General features: G+C 51.1%; 2 protein-coding genes and 1 long non-coding RNA gene across 3 annotated transcripts in view; 2 read left to right on the top strand and 1 right to left on the bottom strand.

The window, feature by feature from the left end:
• NUDT5 (nudix hydrolase 5) overlaps window positions 1–26,021 on the top strand; it is a 1,423,229-nt gene that overhangs the window by 1,309,145 nt on the left and 88,063 nt on the right. The window lies entirely within an intron of this gene.
• LOC310658277 overlaps window positions 1–26,021 on the bottom strand; it is a 332,943-nt gene that overhangs the window by 258,075 nt on the left and 48,847 nt on the right. The gene's annotated exons all lie outside the window — the stretch shown is intronic.
• Window positions 18,819–26,021, top strand: part of LOC310658184 (maestro heat-like repeat-containing protein family member 7) — a 36,313-nt gene continuing 29,110 nt past the window's right edge. Inside the window, exons 1-2 of the mRNA XM_083400030.1 lie at window positions 18,819–18,965; window positions 22,505–22,815. Of these exons, the coding sequence (XP_083256156.1) occupies window positions 22,506–22,815 (310 nt within the window). The 5' untranslated portion in view covers window positions 18,819–18,965; window position 22,505. The remainder of the gene's footprint in view (window positions 18,966–22,504; window positions 22,816–26,021) is intronic.

Raw genomic sequence — 26,021 nt, 5'->3', positions numbered from 1 at the left:
AGTCTCCCACCTGTATGTCCTCCCCGACCCTTCTGTGCTTGTCAGCCTGCAGTTTGTATGCGTGCTTTGCAAGTTCTAACTGCCTCCTAAGCTGTTCGTGAACTTCCTGCAATTCTGACGCTAAGACTTCCGCTGCCTGTGGCTCCCCCTCCCCCAGTCTCTCTAATCCCGGGAAGGTTCTGGGATGCCTCCCGTTGTTGGCGAAGAACGGTGTCACCCCCGTGGACACGTGCTTCGTGTTGTTGTAGGCGAACTCAGCGAGCGGCAGGTAGTCCACCCATGTTGCCGGCTGCTGATTTGCATAGCATCTCAGGTACTGCTGCATGATGGCGTTGACGTGCTCCCCTTGTCCATTGGTCTGCGGGTGTCTCGCCGACGCTAGGTTGATCTTGACGTTCAGGAAACCCATCAGCTTCTGCCAGAAGTTCGAGATGAACTGTCGCCCCCTGTCGGACAAGATCGACCGTGGCAGACCGTGCACCCTGAAGACGTGGTCTATAAACAGTTTGGCGGTCTGTTCCGCCGTGGCCACCTTCGCGCACGGAATGAAGTGGGCCATTTTGGTGAACATGTCCACCACCACTAGCACTGCCGTTTTACCCCTCGAGCTGGGTAAATCCGTGACAAAGTCCAGGGCCACCCTCTCACATGGTTCGCTCTGTGTCTGCAGCGGTTCGAGCAGTCCCGCCAGAGGTTTGTGCACTGACTTGGCCCTTTGGCAGGTGTCGCACCTCGAGACGTACTCCGCGACTTCCCCCCGCATCTGGGGCCACCAAAAATCTCTGGCTACTAATTCTGCCGTCTTCTCTTTGCCAAAGTGCCCGGCGGTGGGTGCGTCGTGCAACTGCTGCAGTACTTTCGCGCGGAGGTCGTCTCCCGGTACATAGAGTGCCCCTCTGCGGATGAGCAATCCATCACGTATTTGGAACTCGTCGTCCTTCACCGTGCCCTTGTGCACCTCCTCCATTTTGGCTTGTGCGAAGGGGTCCTCCTGCAGCGCTCGACGGACAGCATCCAGGTCCACGGTTGCTGAAGCGCACGTGTCAGGGGTTCAGGAGCAGAGTCACAGGAGAGGGAGGAAACGGAGAGCGAGGGGGAGGAGTCTGAAGGAAATGTCAGCGACGACAGTAGTCCGAGGTCTCTGAGTCTCTCCAGTGACTCGGAGGATTCACAGAAAGGGGCCCCCATGGTCAGGGCAAGGGGAGTGCCCAGGGGGACACCTCGGGAAGAAGGGGCCAGAGGAGACTCAGAGAGTAGCAGTTGGAAATCAGGGCCCGCGTCCCCCCCAGAGGGCAGTAGGGGGGAGGAGTCCCAGGCATCGGGATCAGGTGGAGCGCTGCCAGCGGGAGAACATGAGGCAGGATTGACCACACCTCCGTCGGGGAGTGAGGAAACGGTCATCAGGAAAGTTAAACGCGCGCGCGCGCCAAGTTCAAATGTACAGGAGGGAGGCACAGTGGGGAGCCCGGGAAGAGAGCCAGGTCCTAAAGCCCGCAGAAGAGAGCGGGAGGAGTCAGGGGGGTCGTCATCGTCAGCCTCAGAGGAATCCAGGGAGACAGGGGCCCCGGAGGGCAACAGGACCCAGAGGAGAAAGAAGAGGTGGAGTAAAGCTAGAGTCTTAAACTGGTGTACAGGGGGCGGGGACTCAGAGGGAGCTTCGCCGGTCTAAAGTTTAGACGTAGGGATGGAGCGCTGCGGCGTGGAAATGGAAACTGTACTTCAATAAAGACTTTTGTACATAAATACCAGCCAGCGTTGGTCCTCTGTGAGCTGGGACCAGGAGCCAGCCCTGACAGCACGCCCATGCTTTCGGTGCGAAAATGTGCTTGGCCGCTGCTGGTGCCGCCTCTTCGAGGTATTGCGGCTTTCTGGACAGTGCATCTGCCATGATGTTGTTGTCGCCTGGGATGTACTCTATCCTGAAGTCGAAATCCGCAAAGAACTCCGCCCATCGGATGTGCCGCTGGTTCAGGAACCTTGCCGTACGCCAGTACTCCAGGTTCTTATGATCCGTGCGAACCTGCACTGTGTGTTTGGCTCCGATGAGGAAGTGCCGCCACGCCTTGAATGCTGCATGAATGGCCAGCAACTCCCTGTCCCAGATGGTGTAGTTCTGCTCTGACTTGCTGAGCTTCCTAGAGTAGAAGGCACACGGTCTCCAGTCCCCATGCGGGTCCTGCTGCAACAGTACTGCGCCCACGGCTCTGTCTGAGGCGTCCGTTTCAACTCTCATCGGTCTGCTGGGATTCACATGCAGTAGCTGCTCTTCGGACGAGAAGAGACGCTTAAGGTTCTGGAAGGACTGCTCCGCTTGCTCCGTCCAGATGAACTTCTTCTTCTTGGAGCTGAGCGTGTCGGTAATGGCCGCTGTCTGCATCGCGAACCCCTTGATGAACTTGCGGTAAAAGTTGGCGAAACCCACAAACCGCTGGACCTCCTTCCGATTGCGCGGGCTCTTCCAGTCCAACACTGCGCGAACCTTGGCGCTGTCCATGGCGAGCCCCTTGTCCGACAACTTGTAGCCCAGGAAATCCACCTCCTTCCTGTCGAACTGGCACTTCTCCAGCTTGGCGTACAGCCGATGCTCCTGCAGTCTCTGCAGAACCTCCTTGACGTCTCCCTCGTGGGTCTCCTCTGATTCTGAGAATATCAGGATGTCGTCCAAGAAGCAGACGCATTTCTTGTAGAGGAGACCCGCCAGGACGTGATGCATGAAGGCTTGAAAACAGTGAGAGCCATTTTGTAAACCAAAGGGCATAACTCTGTATTCATAGGTGCCCAGGGGTGTGAACATGGCAGTCTTCCACTCGTCGCCCTCCCGTATGCGAATCAGGTTGTACGCCCCTCGCAGATCCAACTTTGTGAAAACGCGTCCTTTCCTCACCGTTGCGAGCAGGTCATCTATTTTGGGCATGGGAAAGGCCGTGGGCTTGGTCTTGGAATTTAAGAGCCTGAAATCAACTACAAGCCTCTTTTGGGGCGTGTCCTTTTTCTTCACAAAGAATACAGGACTGCCCCCCACTGCCTTCGACTCCCGGATGAAACCGCGCTTCAAGTTGAGGTCTATGAACTCCCTGAGCTCCTGCAGCTCGTCTTCAGACATGGAATACAGTTTCCCGGTTGGCAGCGTTGCTCCTGACAGGAGGTCAATCTTGCAGTCATAGGGCCTGTGGGGAGGCAGCTTGTCTGCTTCTTTCTCGCAGAAAACCTCCAAAAACGCTGCGTACTTGCGTGGCACTGCTTGCAGCGTGCCTAATTGTAGCTGCGGGTCTTCCTCTCCCTCTTCCGGGCTAGGTAGGATGCAATGTTCCGCACAATAGGATGAGCCGAAGGTCAGTTGGCGCTGGTACCACACCAATGCTGGGCTGTGCCTGTGCAGCCCAAGACTACAGACGTGTCCCACAGGTGGGTGACATTGAAGCTGATGACTTCTCGGTGATTTCCAATCCGCATCACCATTGGCGGCGTTTGTTGCACCACCTGCCCCCCCAACAATTCTCTGCCATCCACCGTGACAACCTTCAGGGGCAGCGTGGCTGGTAGTAGTGCTATAGTGTGCTGCTGAATGAAATCCAGTCCTATAAAGTCGGCGTTGCTGCCGGAGTCAATGGTGATCGGCACTTCCAGAGTGCGTCCATTGGGCAGTTCGAGTGACGCTGTAAGCTGCACCACTGGTTTGGGGGGGAGGGGGTCTGTGGGCTGCAAAATTGCTGGGGATTGCTTCATTGACTTGTCTGGCTGGACCCCAGTGCCTCTTCCTCCAGCCAGATTCCGTCGTTTCCCTGTTGCGGTGTTCTCTGTTGAGTTGCGTCTGTGACTGTTGCCGAGGCTGCAGTGTGCTTGTGGAGCCTCTGGGGACACTCTTTCGCCATGTGCTGAGCACTCTCGCAGATGTAGCACTTCCTGTTCCCTCTAGGAGGCTTCGTTTTGACTGCTCCCGGTGTTAGGGCTCTGGTAGCTGACTGAGCCCTGGCACCTCCGATCTCCATCGGTTCTTCTCCCCCTTCCTGCGAGGGTGTGGATTGGCACGCGTTGCATCTTTGGGAGAGAAGGGAGGTGCTCTGGCTGGCGCCCTTCCCCAACGTCCTTCTTCTCTGTTCCAAGGACGTTCCTCCAGACGCACGGCGATCTCCAGCGCCCTCTGGACCACTTGCTGAGTGTTCTTTGGCCTCTCTCCCCTTGCAATCTCAGCTTTTACATCTGCATTCAAGCCTTCCCAAAAGAGGTCTCTCACTGGAGCAGAATCTTTTTCCCATCCCAGTGCATGAACTAAGCCAAAAAAGCGTGCATGGTACTGCCTCACACTGGCTCTGCCTTGTTGAAGCCCGTGTATGTCTCTTCTGGCAATGTCGATGTCTATCTTTGATAAAAAACACGAATCCATTGCTTTAATGAAAGCCTTCGCATCTTGGAGCGCCGGATCATTATCTCTCCATAAATTCCTCAGCCACGTTTTGGCCTCCCCATGCAAATGGGACAAGATAAACCCCACTTTCTCTCTCTCATCTCTAAAGTCTTTTTCTAGCAGATCCAGCGCAAACAGCAGGTCGGCTCTGAAGTTGGGGTACTGCTGTAAACTCCCGTCGAAATGAGATACCAGACTGCCTCCCCTTCTCCCCAGTCCAATGCCCTCTGACTTGGGTCCCATTTGCCCCAGTGTAGTGAGCGCTTCCAACCTGGTTCGGAGGTCTCTGCAGGCGGCATCCATTTCCTCTTCTCTTTTCTTGGAGGCCCGTACCTCCGCGTTGAGTTGACTCACTGCATTTCGCAGTTCTGTTAGTTGCTGTTCTGCACTCATCTTGCCTGATTTGTGTGAGCTCTCGAAGCACCACTCCTCTGCCCTCGCTGCGTCGACTCACGTTGCGAGGTTCTTGGTGCCAAAACTTTTTTGTCAGACGGAGCTTACTGTCAGAGCTGGCTCCTGGTCCCAGCTCACAGAGGACCAACGCTAGCCGGTAGTAATGTATCAAAGTCTTTATTGAAGTATAGTTTCCATTTCCAAGCCTCAGCGCCCAGCTCTACGTCTAGGGTCTAGACCGGCGAAGCTCCGTCTGAATCTCCGCCCCCTGTACACCAGTTTAAGACTCTAATCTTACTCCACCTCTCCCTTCTCTCCTTTCTCCTCTGGGTCCTGCTGCCCCCCGGGGTCTCCTCCCTCCTGGACTCCTCTGACGCAGACGTTGACCCTCCTGACTCCTCCCGCTCTCTTCGGCGGGCTTTAGGACTTGGCTCCCTACCCGGGCTGCCAACTGTGCCGCCTTCCTGTACATTTGAACTTGGCACGCGCGCGCGTTTAACCTTCCTCTTAACCGTTTCCTCGCTCCCTGACGGAGGCGTGGCCAATCCTGCCTCATGTTCTCCCGCTGGTAGCGCGCCGCCTGATCCCGATGCCTGGGACTCCTCCCCCCTACTTCCCTCTGGTGTGGACGCTGGTCCAGATTTCCAGCTGCTGCTCTCTGAGTCCCCTCTGGCCCCTTCTCCCTGAAGTGCCCCCCTGGGGGTACTCCCCTTTCCCTGACCATGGGAGCCCCTTTTTGTGAATCCTCTGATTCACTGGACAGACTCAGAGACCTCGGATCGCTGTCATCGCTGACATTTCCTTCGGACTCCTCCCCTTCGCTCTCCATTTCCTCCCTCTCCTGTGCCTCTGCTCCTGAACCCCTGACAGACACCTATGTTTAATTCGGGCTCATGACAAACATTTCACTCTGCGATTTTTGGGTGAATGTGCATTGTAACCCCGAAAACACCAATTTGAAATCAGCCCAATCAGAGCGTTATCATCTTCTTTTTATGTAGATGGAACCCAAAACAGCTTTGGTTGGGGTTGATTCTGGTGCACACCCAAAAAACACCATGTGAATTGAAATAAGCACAATTAAAGCTTATTCGTCTTCTTTCTACGCATATGGAAGCGAATAGACAGACTTGTTTTATTTTGGTCTCATTACACAAACTTTGCGATTTCTGGGTCAATGTGCATTAACACCAAAGAACACAACATGAAATAAGCGAAATCCAAGATTCTTCATTCTATGTAGCTGGAACCCAAAACAACCTGTTTGGCTTTAGTTTAGCTTATTACGCTTCGCTTTGCTATTTGTGAGTGAATGAACACCGAAAAAATAATCCAAGCTTTCTATTGCGATGGAACCAAAACACCTATGCTTTATTTGGGCTAACAAACGTGTCACTGCGATTTTGGGGTGAATGCGCATTCTAAACCGAAAACACCAATTTGAAACCAGCCCAATCAGAGCGTTATCATCTTCTTTTTATGTAGATAGAAACTTTTTTGTTTGGTTGGGGGTGATTCTGGTGCACATCCAAAAAACACCATGCGAATTCAAATAAGCACAATTAAAGTTTATTCGTCTTCTTTCTACTCATGTGGAGGGGAAAAGACGGTGTTTTGATATTTTGGTCTCAATACACACCCTTTGCGATTTCTGGGTCAATGTGCATTTACACCAAAGAACACGACATGAAATAAGCCAAATCCAAGATTCTTCTTTCTATGTAGCTGGAACCCAAACAACCCGTTTGGTTTGTTTAAGCTTATTACACTTCGCTTTGCTATTTGTGAGTGAATGAACACCGAAAGAACAATGCAAGCTTATTCGTCCTCTTTCTATTGAGATGGAACCAAAACACCTATGCTTGATTCGGTCTGATTTCAAATTGGTGTTTTGGGGGTTAGACATGTCACTCTGCGATTTTTGGGTGAATGTGCATTCTAACCCCAAAACACCAATTTGAAATCAGACCAATCAGAGCGTAATCATCTTCTTTTTATGTAGATGGAACCCAAAATACATTTTTGCTTGGGTTGGGGGTGATTCTGGTGCACACCCAAAAAACACCATGCGAATTCAAATAAGCACAATTAAAGCTTATTCGTCTTCTTTCTACGCATATGGAAGCGAAAAGACAGTCTTGTTTTATTTTGGTCTCATTACACAAATTTGCGATTTCTGGGTCAAGGTCCATTAACACCAAAGAACACGACATGAAATAAGCGAAATCCAAGATTCTTCTTTCTAAGTAGCTGGAACCAAAACACCTATGCTTGATTCGGTCTGATTTCAAATTGGTGTTTTGGGGGTTAGACATGTCACTCTGCGATTTTTGGGTGAATGTGCATTCTAACCCCCAAAACACCAATTTGAAATCAGAGCGTAATTGTCAGAGCTGGCTCCAGGTCCCAGCTCACAGAGGACCAACGCTAGCCGGTAGTAATACACAAATGTCTTTATTGAAGTACAGCCTCATTTTCAAACCGGAGCGCCCCAGCTCTACGTCTAGGGTTTAGACCGGCGAAGCTCCATCTGAATCTCCGCCCCCTGTACACCAGTTTAAGACTCTAGCCTTACTCCACCTCTTCCGTCTCTCCTTTCTCCTCTGGGTCCTGCTACCCCCCGGGGTTCCTTCCTTCCTGGATTCTTCCGACGCAGACGTAGACCCCCCTGACTCCTCCCGCTCTCTTCGGCGGGCTTTGGGACCTGGCTCCCTATCCGGGCTGCCAACTGCTGCACCCCCCTGTACATTTGAACTTGGCGCGCGTGCGCAGCCTTCAACCTTCCTCTCGACCGTTTCCTCGCTCTCCGATGGAGGCGTGGTCAATCCTGGCTCATGTCCTCCCGCTGGGCGGGCGCCACCTGATCCCGATGCCTGGGACTCCTCCCCCCTACTGCCCTCTGGTGTGGACGCTGGTCCTGATTTCCAGCTGCTGCTCTCTGAGTCCCCCCTGGCCCCTTATTCCTGGGGTGTCCCCCTAGGAACCCCCCTTGCTCTGACCACGGGGGCCCCTTTCTGTGAATCTTCCGATTCGCTGGAGAGACTCAGAGACCTCGGACCGCTCTCATCGCTGACATTTCCTTCGGACTCCTCCCCCTCGCTCTCCATTTCCTCCCTTTCCTGTGCCTCTGCTCCTGAACCCCTGACATCCATCCCCCCCTCGAAGCCCCCCCTTCCCCCCTCCCCTCCTTCAGGTGTGGGTGCTGGGTGCTCCGTCGTTGTGGGGGTGAATGGCGGATACAGTTCGTCCCCCTTGGCGTGCATCCAGCCGGATAAGTCCGGCTCGTCCTCCGTTCTCTCGCTGATCTCGATTTCCTCTGCTTCCATCTCGTGGCCGCCGTGCTCGAACCCAAGGTCCTCCCCCAACACGTCCATGTCCGTCTCTCCCCCGGTCACCTCTGGGGCCTCTGCCTGCCAAGGACCCCTCAGCCACTTCCTGCTCCACTGTTCCTCTGGTCGATCGTCCCACCAATAAGAGCGGTCTGAGGCAGACCCCGATGGTGATCCCTCCGGGGAACGTGTTTCTAATGCCGGTTCTTCGTCCGAGGTGAACCCCTGGAACGTGCTGGCTGACAATGTGGGTGTGAAAAGCCAGTCGTCGAAATACGCGGCTGGCATGGGCCTGTGTGGGAACAAGGCATGAAACTCTTCCTTGAGAAGAGGCTCGTCCAAGGCATAGTCCGGCATCCAACGGTTGGCGCTGGCCGGGGTACCTTCGCTGGCGAGAAAATATTCTACTCCCTCTTCCCCCCATCTCGAGTCTAAAATCTCTGTGACCTGGTTGTTGTAGGCGAACTCAGCGAGCGGCAGGTAGTCCACCCATGTTGCCGGCTGCTGATTTGCATAGCATCTCAGGTACTGCTGCATGATGGCGTTGACTCGCTCTGCTTGTCCGTTGGTCTACGGGTGTCTTGCCGACGCTAGGTTGATCTTGATGTTCAGGAAACCCATCAGCTTCTGCCAGAAGTTCGAGATGAACTGTCGCCCCCGGTCGGACAGGATCGACCGTGGCAGACCGTGAACCCTGAACACGTGGTCTATGAACAGTTTGGCTGTCTGTTCCGCCGTGGCCACCTTCGCGCACGGAATGAAGTGGGCCATTTTGGTGAACATGTCCACCACCACTAGCACTGCCGTCTTGCCCCTCGAGCTGGGTAAATCCGTGACAAAGTCCAGGGCCACCCTCTCCCACGGTTCGCTCGGTGTCTGCAGCGGTTCGAGCAGTCCCGCCGGAGGTTTGTGCACTGACTTGGCCCTTTGGCAGGTGTCGCACCTCGAGACGTACTCCGCGACTTCCCCCCTCATCTTGGGCCACCAAAAATCTCTGGCAACTAATTCTGCCGTCTTCTCCTTGCCAAAGTGCCCGGCGGTGGGTGCGTCGTGCAACTGCTGCAGTACTTTCGCGCGGAGGTCGTCTCCCGGTACATAGAGTGCTCCTCTGCGGATGAGCAATCCATCACGTATTTGGAACTCGTCGTCCTTCACCGTGCCCTTGTGCACCTCCTCCATCTTGGCTTGCGCGAAGGGGTCCTCCTGCAGCACTCGACGGACCGCATCCAGGTCCACGGTTGCTGAAGCGCACGCCCACGCTTTCGGTGCGAAAATGTGCTTGGCCGCTGCTGGTGCCGCCTCTTCGAGGTATTGCGGTTTTCTGGACAGTGCATCCGCCATGATGTTGTTGTCGCCTGGGATGTACTCTATCCTGAAGTCGAAATCCGCAAAGAACTCCGCCCATCGTATGTGCCGCTGGTTCAGGAACCTTGCCGTACGCCAGTACTCCAGGTTCTTATGGTCCGTGCGAACCTGCACTGTGTGTTTGGCTCCGATGAGGAAGTGCCGCCACGCCTTGAAGGCTGCATGAATGGCCAGCAACTCCCTGTCCCAGATGGTGTAATTCTGCTCTGACTTGCTGAGCTTTCGAGAGTAGAAGGCACACGGTCTCCAGTCCCCATGCGGGTCTTGCTGCAACAGTACTGCTCCCACGGCTCTGTCTGAGGCGTCCGTTTCAACCCTCATCGGTCTGCTGGGATTCACATGCAGTACCTGCTCCTCGGACGAGAAGAGACGCTTGAGGTTTTGAAAGGACTGCTCCGCTTGCTCCGTACAGATGAACTTCTTCTTCTTGGAGCTGAGCGTGTCGGTAATGGCCGCTGTCTGCATCGCGAACCCCTTGATGAACTTGCGGTAAAAGTTGGCGAAACCCACAAACCGCTGGACCTCCTTCCGATTGCACGGGCTCTTCCAATCCAACACTGCGCGAACCTTGGCGCTGTCCATGGCGAGCCCCTTGTCCGACAACTTGTAGCCCAGGAAATCTACCTCCTTCCTGTCGAACTGGCACTTCTCCAGCTTGGCGTACAGCCTGTGCTCCTGCAGTCTCTGCAGAACTTCCTTGACGTCTCCCTCGTGGGTCTCCTCTGACTCTGAGAATATCAGGATGTCGTCCAAGAAGCAGACGCATTTCTTGTAGAGGAGACCCGCCAGTACGTGATGCATGAAGGCTTGAAAACAGTGGGAGCCATTTTGTAAACCAAAAGGCATAACTCTGTATTCATAGGTGCCCAGGGGCGTGAACATGGCAGTCTTCCACTCGTCGCCCTCCCGTATGCGAATCAGATTGTACGCCCCTCGCAGATCCAACTTTGTGAAAACGCGTCCTTTCCTCACCGTTGCGAGCAGGTCGTCTATTTTAGGCATAGGAAAGGCCGTGGGCTTGGTCTTGGAATTTAAGATCCTGAAGTCTACCACAAGTCTTTTTTGGGGCGTGTCCTTCTTCTTCACAAAGAATACAGGACTGCCCCCCACTGCCTTCGACTCCCGGATGAAACCGCGCTTCAAGTTGAGGTCTATGAACTCCCTGAGTTCCTGCAACTCGTCTTCAGACATGGAATACAGTTTCCCGGTTGGCAGCGTCGCCCCTGGCAGGAGGTCAATCTTGCAGTCATAGGGCCTGTGGGGAGGCAGCTTGTCCGCTTCTTTCTCGCAGAAAACCTCCAAAAACGCTGCGTACTTGAGTGGCACTGCTTGCAGCGTGCCTAATTGTAGCTGCGGGTCATCCTCTTCCCCTTCCGGGCTAGGCAGAATACAATGTTCCGCACAGTAGGAGGAGCCGAAGGTCAGTTGGCGCTGGTACCACGCCAATGCTGGGCTGTGCCTGTGCAGCCAACTCATGCCCAATACTACAGGCGTGTCCGACAGGTGGGTGACATTGAAGCTGATGACTTCTCGGTGATTCCCAATTTGCATCACCATTGGCTGCGTTTGTTGCACCACCTGCCCCCCCCAGCAATTCCCTGCCATCCACCGTGACAACCTTCAGAGGCAGCGTGGCTGGCAGTAGTGCTATGTTGTGCTGTTGGATGAAATCCAGTCCTATGAAGTCTGCGTTGCTGCCAGAGTCAAGGGTAATCGGCACTTCCATAGTGAGGCCATTGGGCAGTTGGAGCGATGCTGTAAGCTGCACCACTGGTTTGGGCGGGAGGGGGTCTGTGGGTTGCAAAAGTTCTGGGGATTGCTTCACTGACTTGTCTGGCTGGACCCCAGTGCCTCTTCCTCCAGCCAGACTCTGTCGTTTCCCTGCTGCGGTTCTCTCTGCTGAGTTGCGTCTGTTACTGTTGCTGAAGCTGCAGTGTGCTTATGGAGCCTCTGGGGACACTCTTTCGCCATGTGCTGAGCACTGTCGCAGATGTAGCACTTCCTGTTCCCTCTAGGAGGCTTCGCTTTGACTGCTCCCGGTGTTAGGTCTCTGGTAGCTGATTGAGCCCTGGCGCCTCCGATCTCCATCGGTTCTTCTCCCCCTCACTGCGGAGGTGTAGATTGCGCACGCGCTGCATCCTTGGGAAAGAGGGGAGGTGCTCTCGCTGACGTACGTCCCCAACGTCCTTCTTCTCTGTTCCATGGACATTCTTCCAGACTCACCCCAATCTCCAGCGCCCGCTGAACCACTTGCTGAGTGCTGCTTGGTCTCTCCCCCCTTGCAATCTCATTTTTCACATCTGCATTCAAGCCTTCCCAAAAGAGGTCTCTGTCTGGAGCAGAATCTTTCTCCCATCCCAGCGCATGGACCAATCCAAAAAAGCGGGAATGGTATTGCCTCACACTGGCTCTGCCTTGTTTGAGTCCATGTATGTCTTTTCTGGCAATATCAATGTCTATCTTGGATAAAAAACACGAATCCATCGCTTTAATGAAATCATCCGCATTTTGGAGCGCCGGATCTTTATCTCTCCACAAATTGCGCAGCCACGCTTTAGCTTCCCCATGCAAATGGGACAAGATAAACCCCACTTTCTCTTGTTCATCTCTAAAGTCTTTTTCCAGCAGTTCCAGCGCAAACAGCAGGTCTGCTCTGAAGTTAGGGTACTGCTGTAAACTCCCATCGAAATGAGATACAAGGCTGCCTCCTCTTCTCCCCAGCCCAATGCCCTCTGATTTGGCTCCCGATTGCCCCTGTTTAGAAAGCACTGCCAACCTGGCTTGGAGATCCTTGCAGGCGGTATCCATTTCCTCCTCCCTTTTTCTGGATGCAAGTACCTCCGCGTTGAGTTGTGTCACTGCATTTCGCAGTTCTGCTAGTTGCTGTTCCATAGTCATCTTGCCTGACTTGTTGTGAGCTCGCGAAACACCACTCCTCTTCCCTCGCTGCGTCGACTCACGTTACGAGGTTCTTGGTGGAAAACTTTTTGAGAGATGGAGCTTACTGTCAGAGCTGGCTCCAGGTCCCAGCTCACAGAGGACCAACGCTAGCCGGTAGTAATACACAAATGTCTTTATTGAAGTACAGTCTCCATTTTCAAACCGGAGCGCCCCAGCTCTACGTTTAGGGTTTAGACCGGCGAAGCTCCATCTGAATCTCCGCCCCCTGTACACCAGTTTAAGACTCTAGCCTTACTCCACCTCTTCCGTCTCTCCTTTCTCCTCTGGGTCCTGCTACCCCCCGGGGTTCCTTCCTTCCTGGATTCTTCCGACGCAGACGTAGACCCCCCTGACTCCTCCCGCTCTCTTCGGCGGGCTTTGGGACCTGGCTCCCTATCCGGGCTGCCAACTGCTGCACCCCCCTGTACATTTGAACTTGGCGCGCGCGCGCAGCCTTCAACCTTCCACTCGACCGTTTCCTCGCTCTCCGATGGAGGCGTGGTCAATCCTGGCTCATGTCCTCCCGCTGGGCGGGCGCCGCCTGATCCCGATGCCTGGGACTCCTCCCCCCTACTGCCCTCTGGTGTGGATGCTGGTCCTGATTTCCAGCTGCTGCTCTCTGAATCCCCCCTGGCCCCTTCTTCCTGGGGTGTCCCCCTAGGAACCCCCCTTGCTCTGACCACGGGGGCCCCTTTCTGTGAATCTTCCGATTCGCTGGAGAGACTCAGAGACCTCGGACCGCTCTCATCGCTGACATTTCCTTCGGACTCCTCCCCCTCGCTCTCCATTTCCTCCCTTTCCTGTGCCTCTGCTCCTGAACCCCTGACAGTAATCATCTTCTTTTTATGTAGATGGAACCCAAAATACCTTTTTGCTTTGGTTGGGGGTGATTCTGGTGCACACCCAAAAAACACCATGCGAATTCAAATAAGCACAATTAAAGCTTATTCGTCTTCTTTCTACGCATATGGAAGTGAAAAGACAGTCTTGTTTTATTTTGGTCTCATTACACAAATTTGCGATTTCTGGGTCAATGTCCATTAACACCAAAGAACACGACATGAAATAAGCGAAATCCAAGATTCTTCTTTCTAAGTAGCTGGAACCCAAAACAACCTGTTTGGCTTTGTTTAAGCTTATTACGCTTCGCTTTGCTATTTGTGAGTAAATGAACACCGAAAGAATAATCCAAGCTTTCTTTTGCGATGGAACCAAAACACCTAAGCTGATAACACCTATGCTGATAACAAACATGTCACTGCGATTTTTGGGTGAATGTGCATTCTAACCCCAAAAACATCAATTTGAAATCAGCCCAATCAGAGCGTTATCATCTTCTTTTTATGTAGATGGAAGCCAAAATAACTTTTTGCTTTGGTTGGGGGTGATTCTGGTGCACACCCAAAAAACACCATGCAAATTGAAACAAGCACAATTAAAGCTTATTCGTCTTCTTTTAGGCGGAACGGTCAAGGCAGGCTGCGCTGGGACTCTCTTCGGAGACATGATGGCTACCAAAAAAGAGAAATATCAACATGAGAAAAGAAGTTAATGCACCCCAGATACCTGGCGATCACAAAATGAACCAAAATAAAACAGTAAGCTACTCAATTAAGGAGCATACAATTAACCAGACAGTGCCTTTTCCTTTATTGGCCACTAGCTGGCAGCAAATTAGCTTCCCTGTACTAAAATAAAACAACAGGCTGCAATGCACAGAATGTCCACAAAGCGGCAGCAGTTAACAGTCTAAAGTATTTCTTTATAATTAAATCAGGGAGGCTGCAATGCTCAGAACGGCCACCAGATGGCAGCAATTGTGAGCCTAAATAAAGCAATAGTAAAACAGGCTGCAGTGCCTCAGAACGGCCACTAGATGGCCTGTGTGAGCAATTTAAGCCTGGAAAATGGCGTTCCCGCCAAAACGCAGCAGGGAAAGGCAGCTGAACACAATGGGCCTGCACCCAGGCCCAAGTTAGGCCGTGCCTGCCTCCCTGCAGCCCCGCAAGACACCAGGCCTCCCCGCTTCGCAGGGAGGGCCGCCAAGGACAAAAGAAGGCCGAATCCGGCCTCGGAAATCGGCGGGGGGGCGGGGCTCGGGAAAGCCTAAGAAGGCCCAGCAGGGCTGGAGGCACCCCCCGCTGCGGCGCGGCACCAGGCGCTGCCGAAAAAAGGCCCTTCGTCCAACCAGGAACCAGGCCTAGGCAGCTGCGCCCCTGCGGCTGGGCGCACTTCGCAGAGGCCTAGTGCCTCCGAACGTTAAGGTAAGCTACAGTGGGGGGGGGAGGGGGGATAGGGGGAAATTAAAGGACTAAGGGGGGTGGGAATGAAGGGTAAAAATTTTAGAAGGAGAGAGGGAAAATTAAAATAAAATTAATAATTATTACACAGAGGAAACTTAATCAAAGGACAAAATTAAGAATTAAATAGAGCTAACGCAATTAAAGCAGGCCAAAGACACAAGGATAATGGGTAATTAGTAGGAAAATACAACCATCTCCCTTCGCTGTGATCAATCCGATGCATGGGCGAAAAGAGGAAGCCCTAGCCTTGTGCAAGGAGAACACGCTTTGTGAGTGAATGAACACCGAAAGAACAATCCAAGCTTTCTATTGTGATGGAACCAAAACACCTATGCTTTATTTGGGCTAACAAACGTGTCACTGCGATTTTGGGGTGAATGCGCATTCTAAACCGAAAACAATCAAAGCTTATTCGTCCTCTTTTTATTGAGATGGAACCCAGACACCTAATTTGGGCTGAGAACAGATATTTCAGTTTGGTTTTTGGGTGAATGTGCATTGTAACCCCGAAAACACCAATTTGAAATGTCCAATCAAAGCTTATTCGTCTTCTTTCTACGCATAGGGAAGCGAAAAGACGGTGTTTTGTTATGTTGGTTTCATTACATACACTGTGCGATTTCTGAGTCAATGTGCATTTTCACCAAAGAAAACGACTTGAAATAAGCGAATGCCATGATTCTTCTTTCGATGTAGATGGACCGCAAAACAACCGAAAGAACAATCCAAGCTTTCTATTGCGATGGAACCAAAACACCTATGCTTTATTTGGGCTAACAAACGTGTCACTGCGATTTTGGTCTCATTACACACACTTTGCGATTTCTGGGTCAATGCGCATTAACACCAAAGAACACGACATGAAATAAGCGAAATCCAAGATTCTTCTTGCTATGTAGCTGGAACCCAAAACAACCTGTTTGGCTTTGTTTTAGCTTATTACGCTTTGCTTTGCTATTTGTGAGTGAATGAACACCGAAAAAATAATCCAAGCTTTCTATTGCGATGGAACCAAAACACCTATGCTTGATTTGGGCTGATAACAGTTTGGTTTTTAGGTGAATGTGCATTCTAACCCCAAAAACAACAATGGGAAATAAGCCCAATCAAAGCTTATGAGTCTTCTTTCTATGCATATGGAAGCGAAAAGATGGTGTTTTGTTATTTTGGTCTCATTACATACACTTTGCGATTTCTGGGTCAATGTGCATTTTCACCAAAGAACACAAAAACACCTATTCTTGATTTGGACTTGTCAGAGCTGGCTCTGCTCCGGAGCAGAGGCACAGGAAAGGGAGGAAATGGAGAGCGAGGGGGAGGAGTCCGAAGGAAATGTCAGCGATGAGAGCGGTCCGAGGTCTCTGAGTCTCTCCAGCGAATCGGAAGATTCACAGAAAGGGGCCCCCGTGGTCAGAGCAAGGGGGGTTCCTAGGGGGACACCCCAGGAAGAAGGGGCCAGGGGGGACTCAGAGAGCAGCAGCTGGAAATCAGGACCAGCGTCCACACCAGAGGGCAGTAGGGGGGAGGAGTCCCAGGCATCGGGATCAGGCGGCGCCCGCCCAGCGGGAGGACATGAGCCAGGATTGACCACGCCTCCATCGGAGAGCGAGGAAACGGTCGAGAGGAAGGTTGAAGGCTGCGCGCGCGCGCCAAGTTCAAATGTACAGGGGGGTGCAGCAGTTGGCAGCCCGGATAGGGAGCCAGGTCCCAAAGCCCGCCGAAGAGAGCGGGAGGAGTCAGGGGGGTCTACGTCTGCGTCGGAAGAATCCAGGAAGGAAGGAACCCCGGGGGGTAGCAGGACCCAGAGGAGAAAGGAGAGACGGAAGAGGTGGAGTAAGGCTAGAGTCTTAAACTGGTGTACAGGGGGCGGAGATTCAGATGGAGCTTCGCCGGTCTAAACCCTAGACGTAGAGCTGGGGCGCTCCGGTTTGAAAATGGAGACTGTACTTCAATAAAGACATTTGTGTATTACTACCGGCTAGCGTTGGTCCTCTGTGAGCTGGGACCTGGAGCCAGCTCTGACAGTTACTAATGGAGAATTAATTTTAAAAATATTCAATCCATTAAGAAGTTCTTAGTTCATCTTCAGTGAAGGTTTGCTGGATCATAAATCAGCAAATAAGAATGTAAATAGAAGAAGAGATGAGCAAGAGGTCTCCTTTCCACTGACATCATCATTCCATCATGTTGTCATAGTGCTGTGACCTCATGTCTCTATGGAGGTCGCTGTGTACCAGCCCTTAGCAACGCTGGTACACAGCGACCTCTATAGAGAGTGAGTGTGTTTTCTTTTTCTCCCCAAAGTCAGTGTGGTATATTTAGTTTTAATTTGGCATTTGTGTTCCCTTTTAATAAGAATAAGAATGAGAATGAGAATTTTTTATTTGTATCCTGCCCTCCCCGGCTGAGGCCGGGCTCAGAGCGGCTAACATCATAAAAAAAACCCAGGAAGGACCTTTTAGGCAGAATTTTGTTCCAAAGCCAGAACCATTCAGCTCTTTCAGGGGCTGGCCAGGGTAAAATGTAGAAATTGGAGACAGAGGCCTGTTCAGAGCTATTTGTGGTGGTGTCATTACAACCCATGGAATTCCTTACTAATTAAACGTCTCCCTGATTTCACAAGAGGAATAACCATGCTCTATATAGCTCGTGTCTGGGAAAAGGTGGCATTTTCCCAAGGTCTTGCCATGAGGGTGCAGTAAATGAGAATTGGCCCCTAACAGCTTGTTTGGTTCCCTCCCCTGTACGTTTTAGGCTTTTTCTCTGGGATGCGGTGCAGGCCGTGATTTGGGCTGACTTCCCAGAGAGCCTCTGTTGTAAATAAAAATTGCCCTTTTCCCTTATGGGGTATCCCCATATAGAGTCCTTACATAGGTTCCCTATTGGTAGGAGAAGATAACAGAGGCCAACCAGAGAATATTGAGAAGCAAGGCAGCTAGTAAGCTTGATCTTTATTGATCTGTTGCAACAGGGTACTCCCCTCACACGCAGGAGAGGAAGAGGACCCCCAAAATTGCTGTGCAAGGGCTTATAAAGACTTTTGAAATTCCCATTCTCTAGATCAGGACCACCCCCAGAAACATTATGCATACATCACAGAAGGGGTGTAACCTAAGACCACCCCTCAGATACATCACACCTACATCACAGAAAAGGTGGTCTAAACAGAAATTTAATGTTGTTTTTGTCCTTGTTTATCTCCTGTCTGGCAGGTTACTTGATTGGATTGCCTGGGGAGCCTGGCCAGTCTTTTGTAATGATAAATACTTAGTTCCTGGGCCAGGTCACAGGCTCACACCCTATTCAAACACAGACATACCTTTAAGACAGGATTTGTGAAGGAAAAGACAATGGGGAGGCTTTTCCAGTTTGACCTTGCAGAGAAAACATTTGCTCAGTTTAGGAATCAAAATGGCTTCAGGTCGGTCTTCCTGTGCTGATCTATGTACGTGCACCTATCACACCATCACATGAGCGGTGTGAGTTGTTAAACCACACTTTAAATGACACACAGCATTACCAAACCAATAAACAGAATATGCAGTCAATCTTCAGTACCTATAAAAGAACTTCAGGGATAGGACCAGAAGCATTGGCCTCATCCTTAGGATCAGAAGCTGAGGCTCCCACAGATGAGTTGTTGTTTTCAACACAACAAAGGCACTTCCGAACCTGGCGAGGAGTTGGGGCTGCGGGCTTCACGCCCACTCCATGTGCGCTGGGGCTGGTTCCAGCCCCCGCGAGACTGAGGGCATCCCGACCGCGTAGTCAACCCAGCCAGCCAATCGGGTGGCTGGGGGGTGTAGCCTGCCCTATTTAGGGCTGGGATGGCCGGGGCTCGCCCTCTTTTCACCTCGCCAGCCATCTCACTTTGGTTTGTATTAAGGTTGTTTTGTCTCTTGCTTACCTTTTCTTTAGGCTGTGTATCTCAATTCCTTTGGGCCTTCTTTGATCGATTTTCACTTGGAATTACCTGTGCATCGGTGTTGTGCCTCCCATCGGATTGCCTGCCTCAAGCCCGCCCGTGTCCCAGGCAGCCGCTTTGGCAGCCAGAGCCATTTAGCTCCAGAACAGCAGGGCTGAAACCGTGCCGGAAAACCCCATCGACAGGGTGTTCCCTTCTCTCTGGGTGGCTTCTCTGCAGCGGAGCTTTGCGGAACGCGGTTTGCACGTTCAGCGCCAGGCCATCGCCCTTTTTCTTGGAAGCGCACAGCTCGCCCGACGGATCAGGTTTGGCTGGGGGTTCTTATTTCTAGCTGCATTCGCAGGGTGGTGGGCCACCTTTAACGTTTGTGGGGGGCTTGGAGGAGCAAAAGGAGGGAGGCTTAAAAGGACACGTCTTTGTCGCTACCCCTTTGCATTTGGTACTGGTCGTGTTGCCTTTGCGTTCCAACGGTTGCTTCTTCACCATTATACCTTTCCAGACTTCCAGATCGGATTTTACCTCTTTAGATAGGCGAACCCTGTGATGGGCTGACAACCTCGCGAGGTGGCCGCAAAATGGGGGGCCAGGGGAAACCACTCGGCAAGCAAAGTTCAAATGGCCTAACAACGACTGAATCTGCCTGAGTGTAACTTTTCTTAGAGGGAGAAGTTGCTGAATGAGGTCCCTAAGCGCAACCAATTTTTCACTAGGAAGTTTTGAGGTTTGGGCGACTGTGTCCAGCTCAATGCCTAGGTATACCATAGTTGTAGCTGGGCCCTCCATTTTATCTGCAGCCAAGGTACTCCCAGCTCTACTGCTAAAGATGTGAAGGCTTCCAGAAGGGCCAGGCACTTATGCCTACTATCAGCTACGAGAATAAAGTCGTCCAAGTAGTGCGACACATCCTCAGAGCCTGTTCTAAAACGAAGCGCCCAGTGCAAAAAGGATCTAAATGCCTCAAAGGCTGCACAGGCCACTGAGTAACCCATAGGCATTGCTTTGTCTACAAAGTATGCCCCCTCAAATTTAAAACCCAGCCACCGGAAATCTTCCAGGTGGACTGGCAGGAGTCGGAAAGCAGACTCTATATCACATTTCGCCAGCAACGCGCCTTTTCCAAATTTGCGAATAAGTTTAACCGCTTGGTCAAAGGAGGCATACCTCACAGAGCAAAGTTCCTGTGGTATCGCATCATTGACAGACCCTCCCTTTGGGTAGGATAGGTTGTGAATCATGCGAAACTTACCAGGTGCCTTTTGGGGACGATGCCTAATGGGGATATATGCAAACACTCTACCCTCCCTGCCTTAATTTCTTTAAGTATTTTCTTGCGCGCCACTTCGGGCATCTCTCTAACTGATTTCTGATTTGGTGGATCACCTGAATTGGGGGGGGGGGGAAGCAACTGGGATCCTAAAACCTAAACTAAAACCTTCCCAGAGAAATAATGCAGCTGCTCTGTTGGGATAGAGATCCAAAAGGGTTTTTAAGGCTCACGTACCCTTTTTCTCTGGGATGCGGTGCAGGCCGTGATTTGGGCTGACTTCCCAGAGAGCCATCACATGAGCGGTGTGTGTTGTTCAACCACATTTTAAATGACATACAGCATTACCAAACCAATAAACAGAATATGCAGTCAATCTTCAGTACCTATAAAAGAACTTCAGGGATAGGACCAGAAGCATTAGCTTCATCCTTACGATCAGAAGCTGAGGCTTCCACAGATGAGTTGTTGTTTTCAACATAACAAAAGGGATAGCGTTTCACTCCTGCATCTGCTGGAGAACCCCCCCCCTTTCCAACTAACTGAAAGTACAACCTGGGAATATACACAGAAGCCCAAATGATTATTTGGAGGCGGAACAGGTACTGCTCGCAGCTGATGGTGTGCGGCTCTTCCCATGCACCAGCTTCTTTAGAGCGGATCGGTGTCCTGAAGTGACTGTCTGTTGTCCATGCCTTCCCCTTTCACCGGGGGGGGGGAGCCAGGGAGTGAAGGAGGTGAGGACAGGTAACCCCCCCAGGCCCAAAGTCACCCCAGGCCTCAAAACCAAATTTCTCCTTTCTCTCGTCTAAAACAGCTTTTCTCTGCTCTTCTCTGCTTTCTCACAAGATGCTGCTGCATAAGCAAAAGGTTATTTTTTATCAGTACAAGAAGGCTTCAAAAAGCTAATGAATAGGCTCTGTCAATGCCAGGAAAAAGCAGGTCTGGGAACTGAGTCTTATCTCATCCAGTTGCAACACATCTTGGACACGCTGAACGCAAGGCTTCTCAGCCCCCTTGGCTTCTCATCTCCCTTTCTTGGGAAGGGCGCCAAGAGTCCCAAGAGTCCCAGGACAGGAGCTTTCTGTTCATGCTCAGGGAAACTCATGAGGCAGGACTCCTGAGGAGGGGGAGGGAACTGGAGGGGAATATATGCTCTGTGCAAATGGCTGTGAACTTGTGCTTGTTTGTGAAGTTATCACACTAGCTCCTTCTACCAATCCCGGATGGTAGAAATAAAGCTTTTTCTCTGAAATTATCCCTTGAGTGCCTGTTTGACTCCCATTTCCCTCTCCCTGGTGCAATGCTCTTCCCACCCAAGGGCAAAGCCTGAAAAGGCTACAGGAGTTGTGGCATTCTCAGGCACAGAGGTTTTCCAGGTAGCTAGTCCCAGGGTCCACTTCTGCAGGCAGCGCACCTGAACCCGCACCCAAGACTCCTGCAAAGTGGCCCAGCATGGGGAGATCCTTCCAGCAAAGGTTTCAGGGCAGACCTTCAGCCAGACCTAGTCTGTCCTGGGATCCACCAATAAGGAGAAAACGAAAACAAAACTATTCACACAAAAGGCAGGCCTTACATCCAGGCTTTTACTGACCGTACATTAAAATACCTTTTCACAAGAGATAATAAAACACAGCACCCAGAATTAGGAAGAGATTACCAGGCTGGAATATTAGATCATGTCAGATCATTTTCCTCCACAAATTTTACAATATTCTTCCGTGGTATCCACTTCCTCCCCCCTTTGATCTACATGAGCTTGCTATTTCCAGGTCTGTATCCTTCTCACTCTGAGTAAAAAGACTTCCTCATTTCAATGTTTACAAATAAAAATACCATACCAAATACTTTGAATCATTCCCAGATTCTGTCAATATCCAGGATAATATTTCCCAATTGCTAAATTTCCAGCAATCAAAACTGGAATATCTTATTCCAGTCTTAATAGATTACCTAAAAATAACAATTTCTTATCCAGAGATTCTATTTATTTTTTTAAAATAATTTTTTATTAATTTTTCCATGGATTCTAATTCTAACACAATATCTTTAACAATTTTTCATATTTCGACCCTCCTCCCCTGGACTTCCCTCATACTCACATTTTTTTTTATTTCCCTATTGTTCACCTTGCATATTTGATGTTTCCCCAAAATTTCCTCAATACATATTGTCTTATTTTTTGTTGTAGACAGTTGTGATTGTTCACTCAAACCCTGCCAATGAGTCCATTTTTTATGTTGCCTCTTCATATATGTTGTAAATGGTTCCCATTCTCTTTTAAAGTCTTTGTTGTCCTTTTCATGTAATTTTTCTGTTAGTTTTGCCGGTTCTGCATATTCCATAAATTTCCCTTGCCATTGTCCTTGTTGGTATTTCTTCTGTCTTCCAAGTTTGTGCTAATAAAATTCTTGCTGCTGTTGTTGCATACATAAATAATTTCCAATTTTCTTTTTTTACATCTTGGTCTAAAATTCCTAGAAGGAATGCTTCTGGTTTTAACAAAAGTCTTTTTAAACAGTTTTTTCAATTCATTATATATCATTTTCCAATAATTCCTAATCTTTTTGCATCTTGCAGGATGGCTTCTTTTCTAAAACGAAAGAAGAAAAACAGAATCTACCCCTCATATGAGGATGAGGCCCCTGTCCTACTGCCGGCATTGGCAAAGCCTTCAACATCAGCTGCAGAGGGCAGGAGGAAAACGCAGGCTGTACCCCTAGTCTTGCCAGGGCTGGTGCAGCCCCAGACCAGCACTTTTCAGCAGGCAAGCAGGCAAGACAGCAGGCAAGACAGCAGGCAAGACCCAAGCAGGGAAGACCTAAGACAGCAGCGGCCCTTGTCCCTGCCCAAAAAGAAGAGCCTTGCGGACTCTGGGCCAGCGTTCCCAGGTGAGTAGGCAGAACCAGATCCCTTTTGGGTTCCCCTTGGCCTTAGACTTGGTGTTTACCTCTACGGATGTTGGTGATCTAAAAGCGAAACAAAAGAAGTGCCATGGTCAGATCACTTCCTGGTGCAACTGGACTTCTCCGCGACCCTTCCCCTCGGCAGGGAGGTGGGACCAATTCGAATGGTCCGCCCCCGCTACTTAATAGATCCAACTGGTTTCCAGAGAGTGGTAGGGGATGTTTTATCCCAAGTTGATGGCCTCTCGGCTGATTCCCTGGTGGCCCATTGGAATGCGGAGTTAACCAGGGCTATTGACTGCCTGGCTCCGAAGCGCCCTCTCCGATTGCATGGAGCCTGGACAGCCCCGTGGTTTTCCCCGGAGCTAAGGGCGATGAAACAATCGTTGAGATGGCTAGAGCGCCAGTGGCAGAAAATTCACTCCGAATCAGACCGGACACGGGCTAGAGCTCAACGTTGAGCCTACCAAGTGGCAATGGCGACGGCATCTGCAGAAAACAGCAGCAGGAGACTTTTTCAGGTGGTTCGCAATCTATCAGAACCACTTGCACCACCGGGGCCTGGTAGGGACCCCAAGATCTCCTGCAATGCTTTTGCAAAGTTTTTTTGCAGATAAAGTCGCTCAGATTCAGAAGGAGGTAGACTCCACCGTGGGAGCAGGGCCAGGGCGGGAGAGTGCTAGAGTTCTGTCTAGTCCTGTTACATGGGATCAATTCCAATCTGTTACCTCCGAGGATGTGGAGGGGCTGCTTGGACAAGTGAAACCGACCACCTGTCTCCTTGAGCCCATCCTGGCTGATCAAAGCGAGCCAGGAAGGGCTGGGCGATGGGCTCTGCGGGGTGGTGAATGCTTCTCTCTGTGAGGGAGCCTTCCCAGTCCTGCTGAAAAAGGCGATCATTAAACCGCTTCTTTAAAAAACATCTTTAGACCCAGCCAGTTTGGCCAACTATCGCCCAGTCTCAAATTTACCATTCTTGAGCAGGGTGATTGAGCGGGTGGTTGCCAAACAACTCCAAGCACGCCTGGAGGATGCGGACCATTTGGATCCCTTCGAATCGGGATTCAGGCCTCACCATGGGACTGAAACTGCCTTGGTCGCGCTGGTCGATGATCTCCGGCGGGCTAGGGACAAAGGTGAGAGCTGTTTCCTAGTTCTGCTGGATCTCTCAGCGGCCTATAACACCATCGACCATAACATCCTTCTGGACCGTCTAGAGGGGCTGGGAGCTGGGGGCACTGTGATACAGTCGTTCCGCTACTTCCTCCTGGGCTGTGTTCAGAAAGTGGTGGTGGGGGGAGGAGTGTTCAGACCCCTGGGCTCTCACGTGTGGTGCTTCAGGGTTCCGTCCTCTCCCCCATGCTTTTTAATATCTATATGAAGCCGCTGGGAGAGATCATCAGGAGGTTTGGGCTGGGTGTTCATCCGTATGCAGATGACACCCAGCTCTACCTCTCCTTTAAATCAGAACCAGTGAAGGCGGTGAAGGCCCTGTGTGAGTGCCTGGAGGCGGTTGGAGGATGGATGGTGGCTAACAGATTGAGGTTGAATTCTGACAAGACAGAAGTACTGTTTTTTGGGGACAGGGGGCGGGTGGGTGTGGGGGATTCCCTGGTCCTGAATGGGGTAACTGTGCCCCTGAAGGACCAGGTGCGCAGCCTGGGAGTCACTTTGGACTCACAGCTGTCCATGGAGGCGCAGGTTAATTCTGTATCCAGGGCAGCTGTCTACCAACTCCACCTGGTATGCAGGCTGAGACCCTACCTGCCCGCGGACTGTCTCACCAGAGTGGTGCATGCTCTAGTTATCTCCCGCTTGGACTACTGCAACACGCTCTATGTGGGGCTACGTTTGACGGTGACCCAGAAACTGCTATTAATCCAGAATGCGGCAGCTAGGCTGGTGACTGGGAGCGGCCGCCGGGACCACATAACACCGGTTCTGAGGGATCTGCATTGGTTCTGGGCACAATTCAAAGTGTTAAAGCCCTAAACGGCCCCGGTCCAGTATACATGAAGGAGCGTCTCCACCCCCATCGTTCAGCCTGGACACTGAGATCCAGCGCCGAGGGCCTTCTGGTGATTCCCTCATTGCGAGAAGTAAGGTTACAGGGAACCAGACAGAGGGCCTTCTCGGTAGTGGCGCCCACCCTGTGGAACACCCTCCCTTCAGATGTGAAGGAAATAAGTAGCTATCCTATCTTTAAAAGACATCTGAAGGCAGCCCTGTTTAGGGAAGTTTTTAACATTTAACGCTGTATTGTTTTTAATACTTGATTGGGAGCTGCCCAGAGTGGCTGGGGAAACTCAGCCAGATGGGCGGGGTATAAATAATAATTATATAATAATTAATAATTATATAATAATTAATTAATTATTATTATTATTATTATACAAGGCCGGGGTCTCTCCTGGTTTCCTTGATGTCTGGGTGCAAGCCCCCCCCCTTGTTAAGAGGCTTGTAACATGGAGCAGGGACTTCTGGGTGGCTGCTCCTGTTCTGCATTGCTGGGGGTTGGACTAGGTGACCCCGCAGGTCCCTTCAGACGCTACAGTTCTATGATCCCTGTTCAATTATGGCATACACCCGCTCATTGCAACTGGCGAGAAGCTCCCTGAGAAAGAACTTGCCGTCTTTTCTCGTGTATAAGACGAGGTTTTTTACCCCCCAAATCAAGTGTCAAATTGGGGCTCCTCTTCTACATAGGTAGTGCTGAGGGGGGACGGTGTGACGTTAACATATATGAGAGAGTGATGGAGGGGAAATAGTTAAATAGGTTGCACAGACAGGACCCAGGGGGATGGAGTCAGTGGGTCTATAACACTAGTTCTGGGAGGAGTTTTGAGAGGAGTTCGTTGGGAGTTGTGGGTGGGTAGTTGGTTGGATTTCATGGGTTGGCTGGTTGGGAAAGGCAGTTGGTAATAGAGAGACAGTTAGGGCAGTTGGTCCTTGAGTGTGGGGAGGTAGCAGACATAGAGAGAGGAACATAAGACTAAGAAAGGAAAGAGGAACACCGTTTGGAATGCTGCAAAAGTTTTGTTTTATCTCTGAAATAAAATACACTCTTCTTTATTGGTAATTGAAAAGCTGACTGAGACTGAAGTGATTTTACCAGGGAGGACCTGGTTGGTGGCAGCGGATTAATGGTGTATGGGTCAATAATCCGTGAGACAACTGGGTGCTCTGTACGA

This window comes from Podarcis tiliguerta (genome assembly GCF_965153285.1).
Source record: "Podarcis tiliguerta genome assembly, chromosome: 10".
In the NCBI taxonomy this organism is placed as follows: domain Eukaryota; kingdom Metazoa; phylum Chordata; class Lepidosauria; order Squamata; family Lacertidae; genus Podarcis; species Podarcis tiliguerta.
This window is presented reverse-complemented; position numbering and strand designations above follow the sequence as displayed.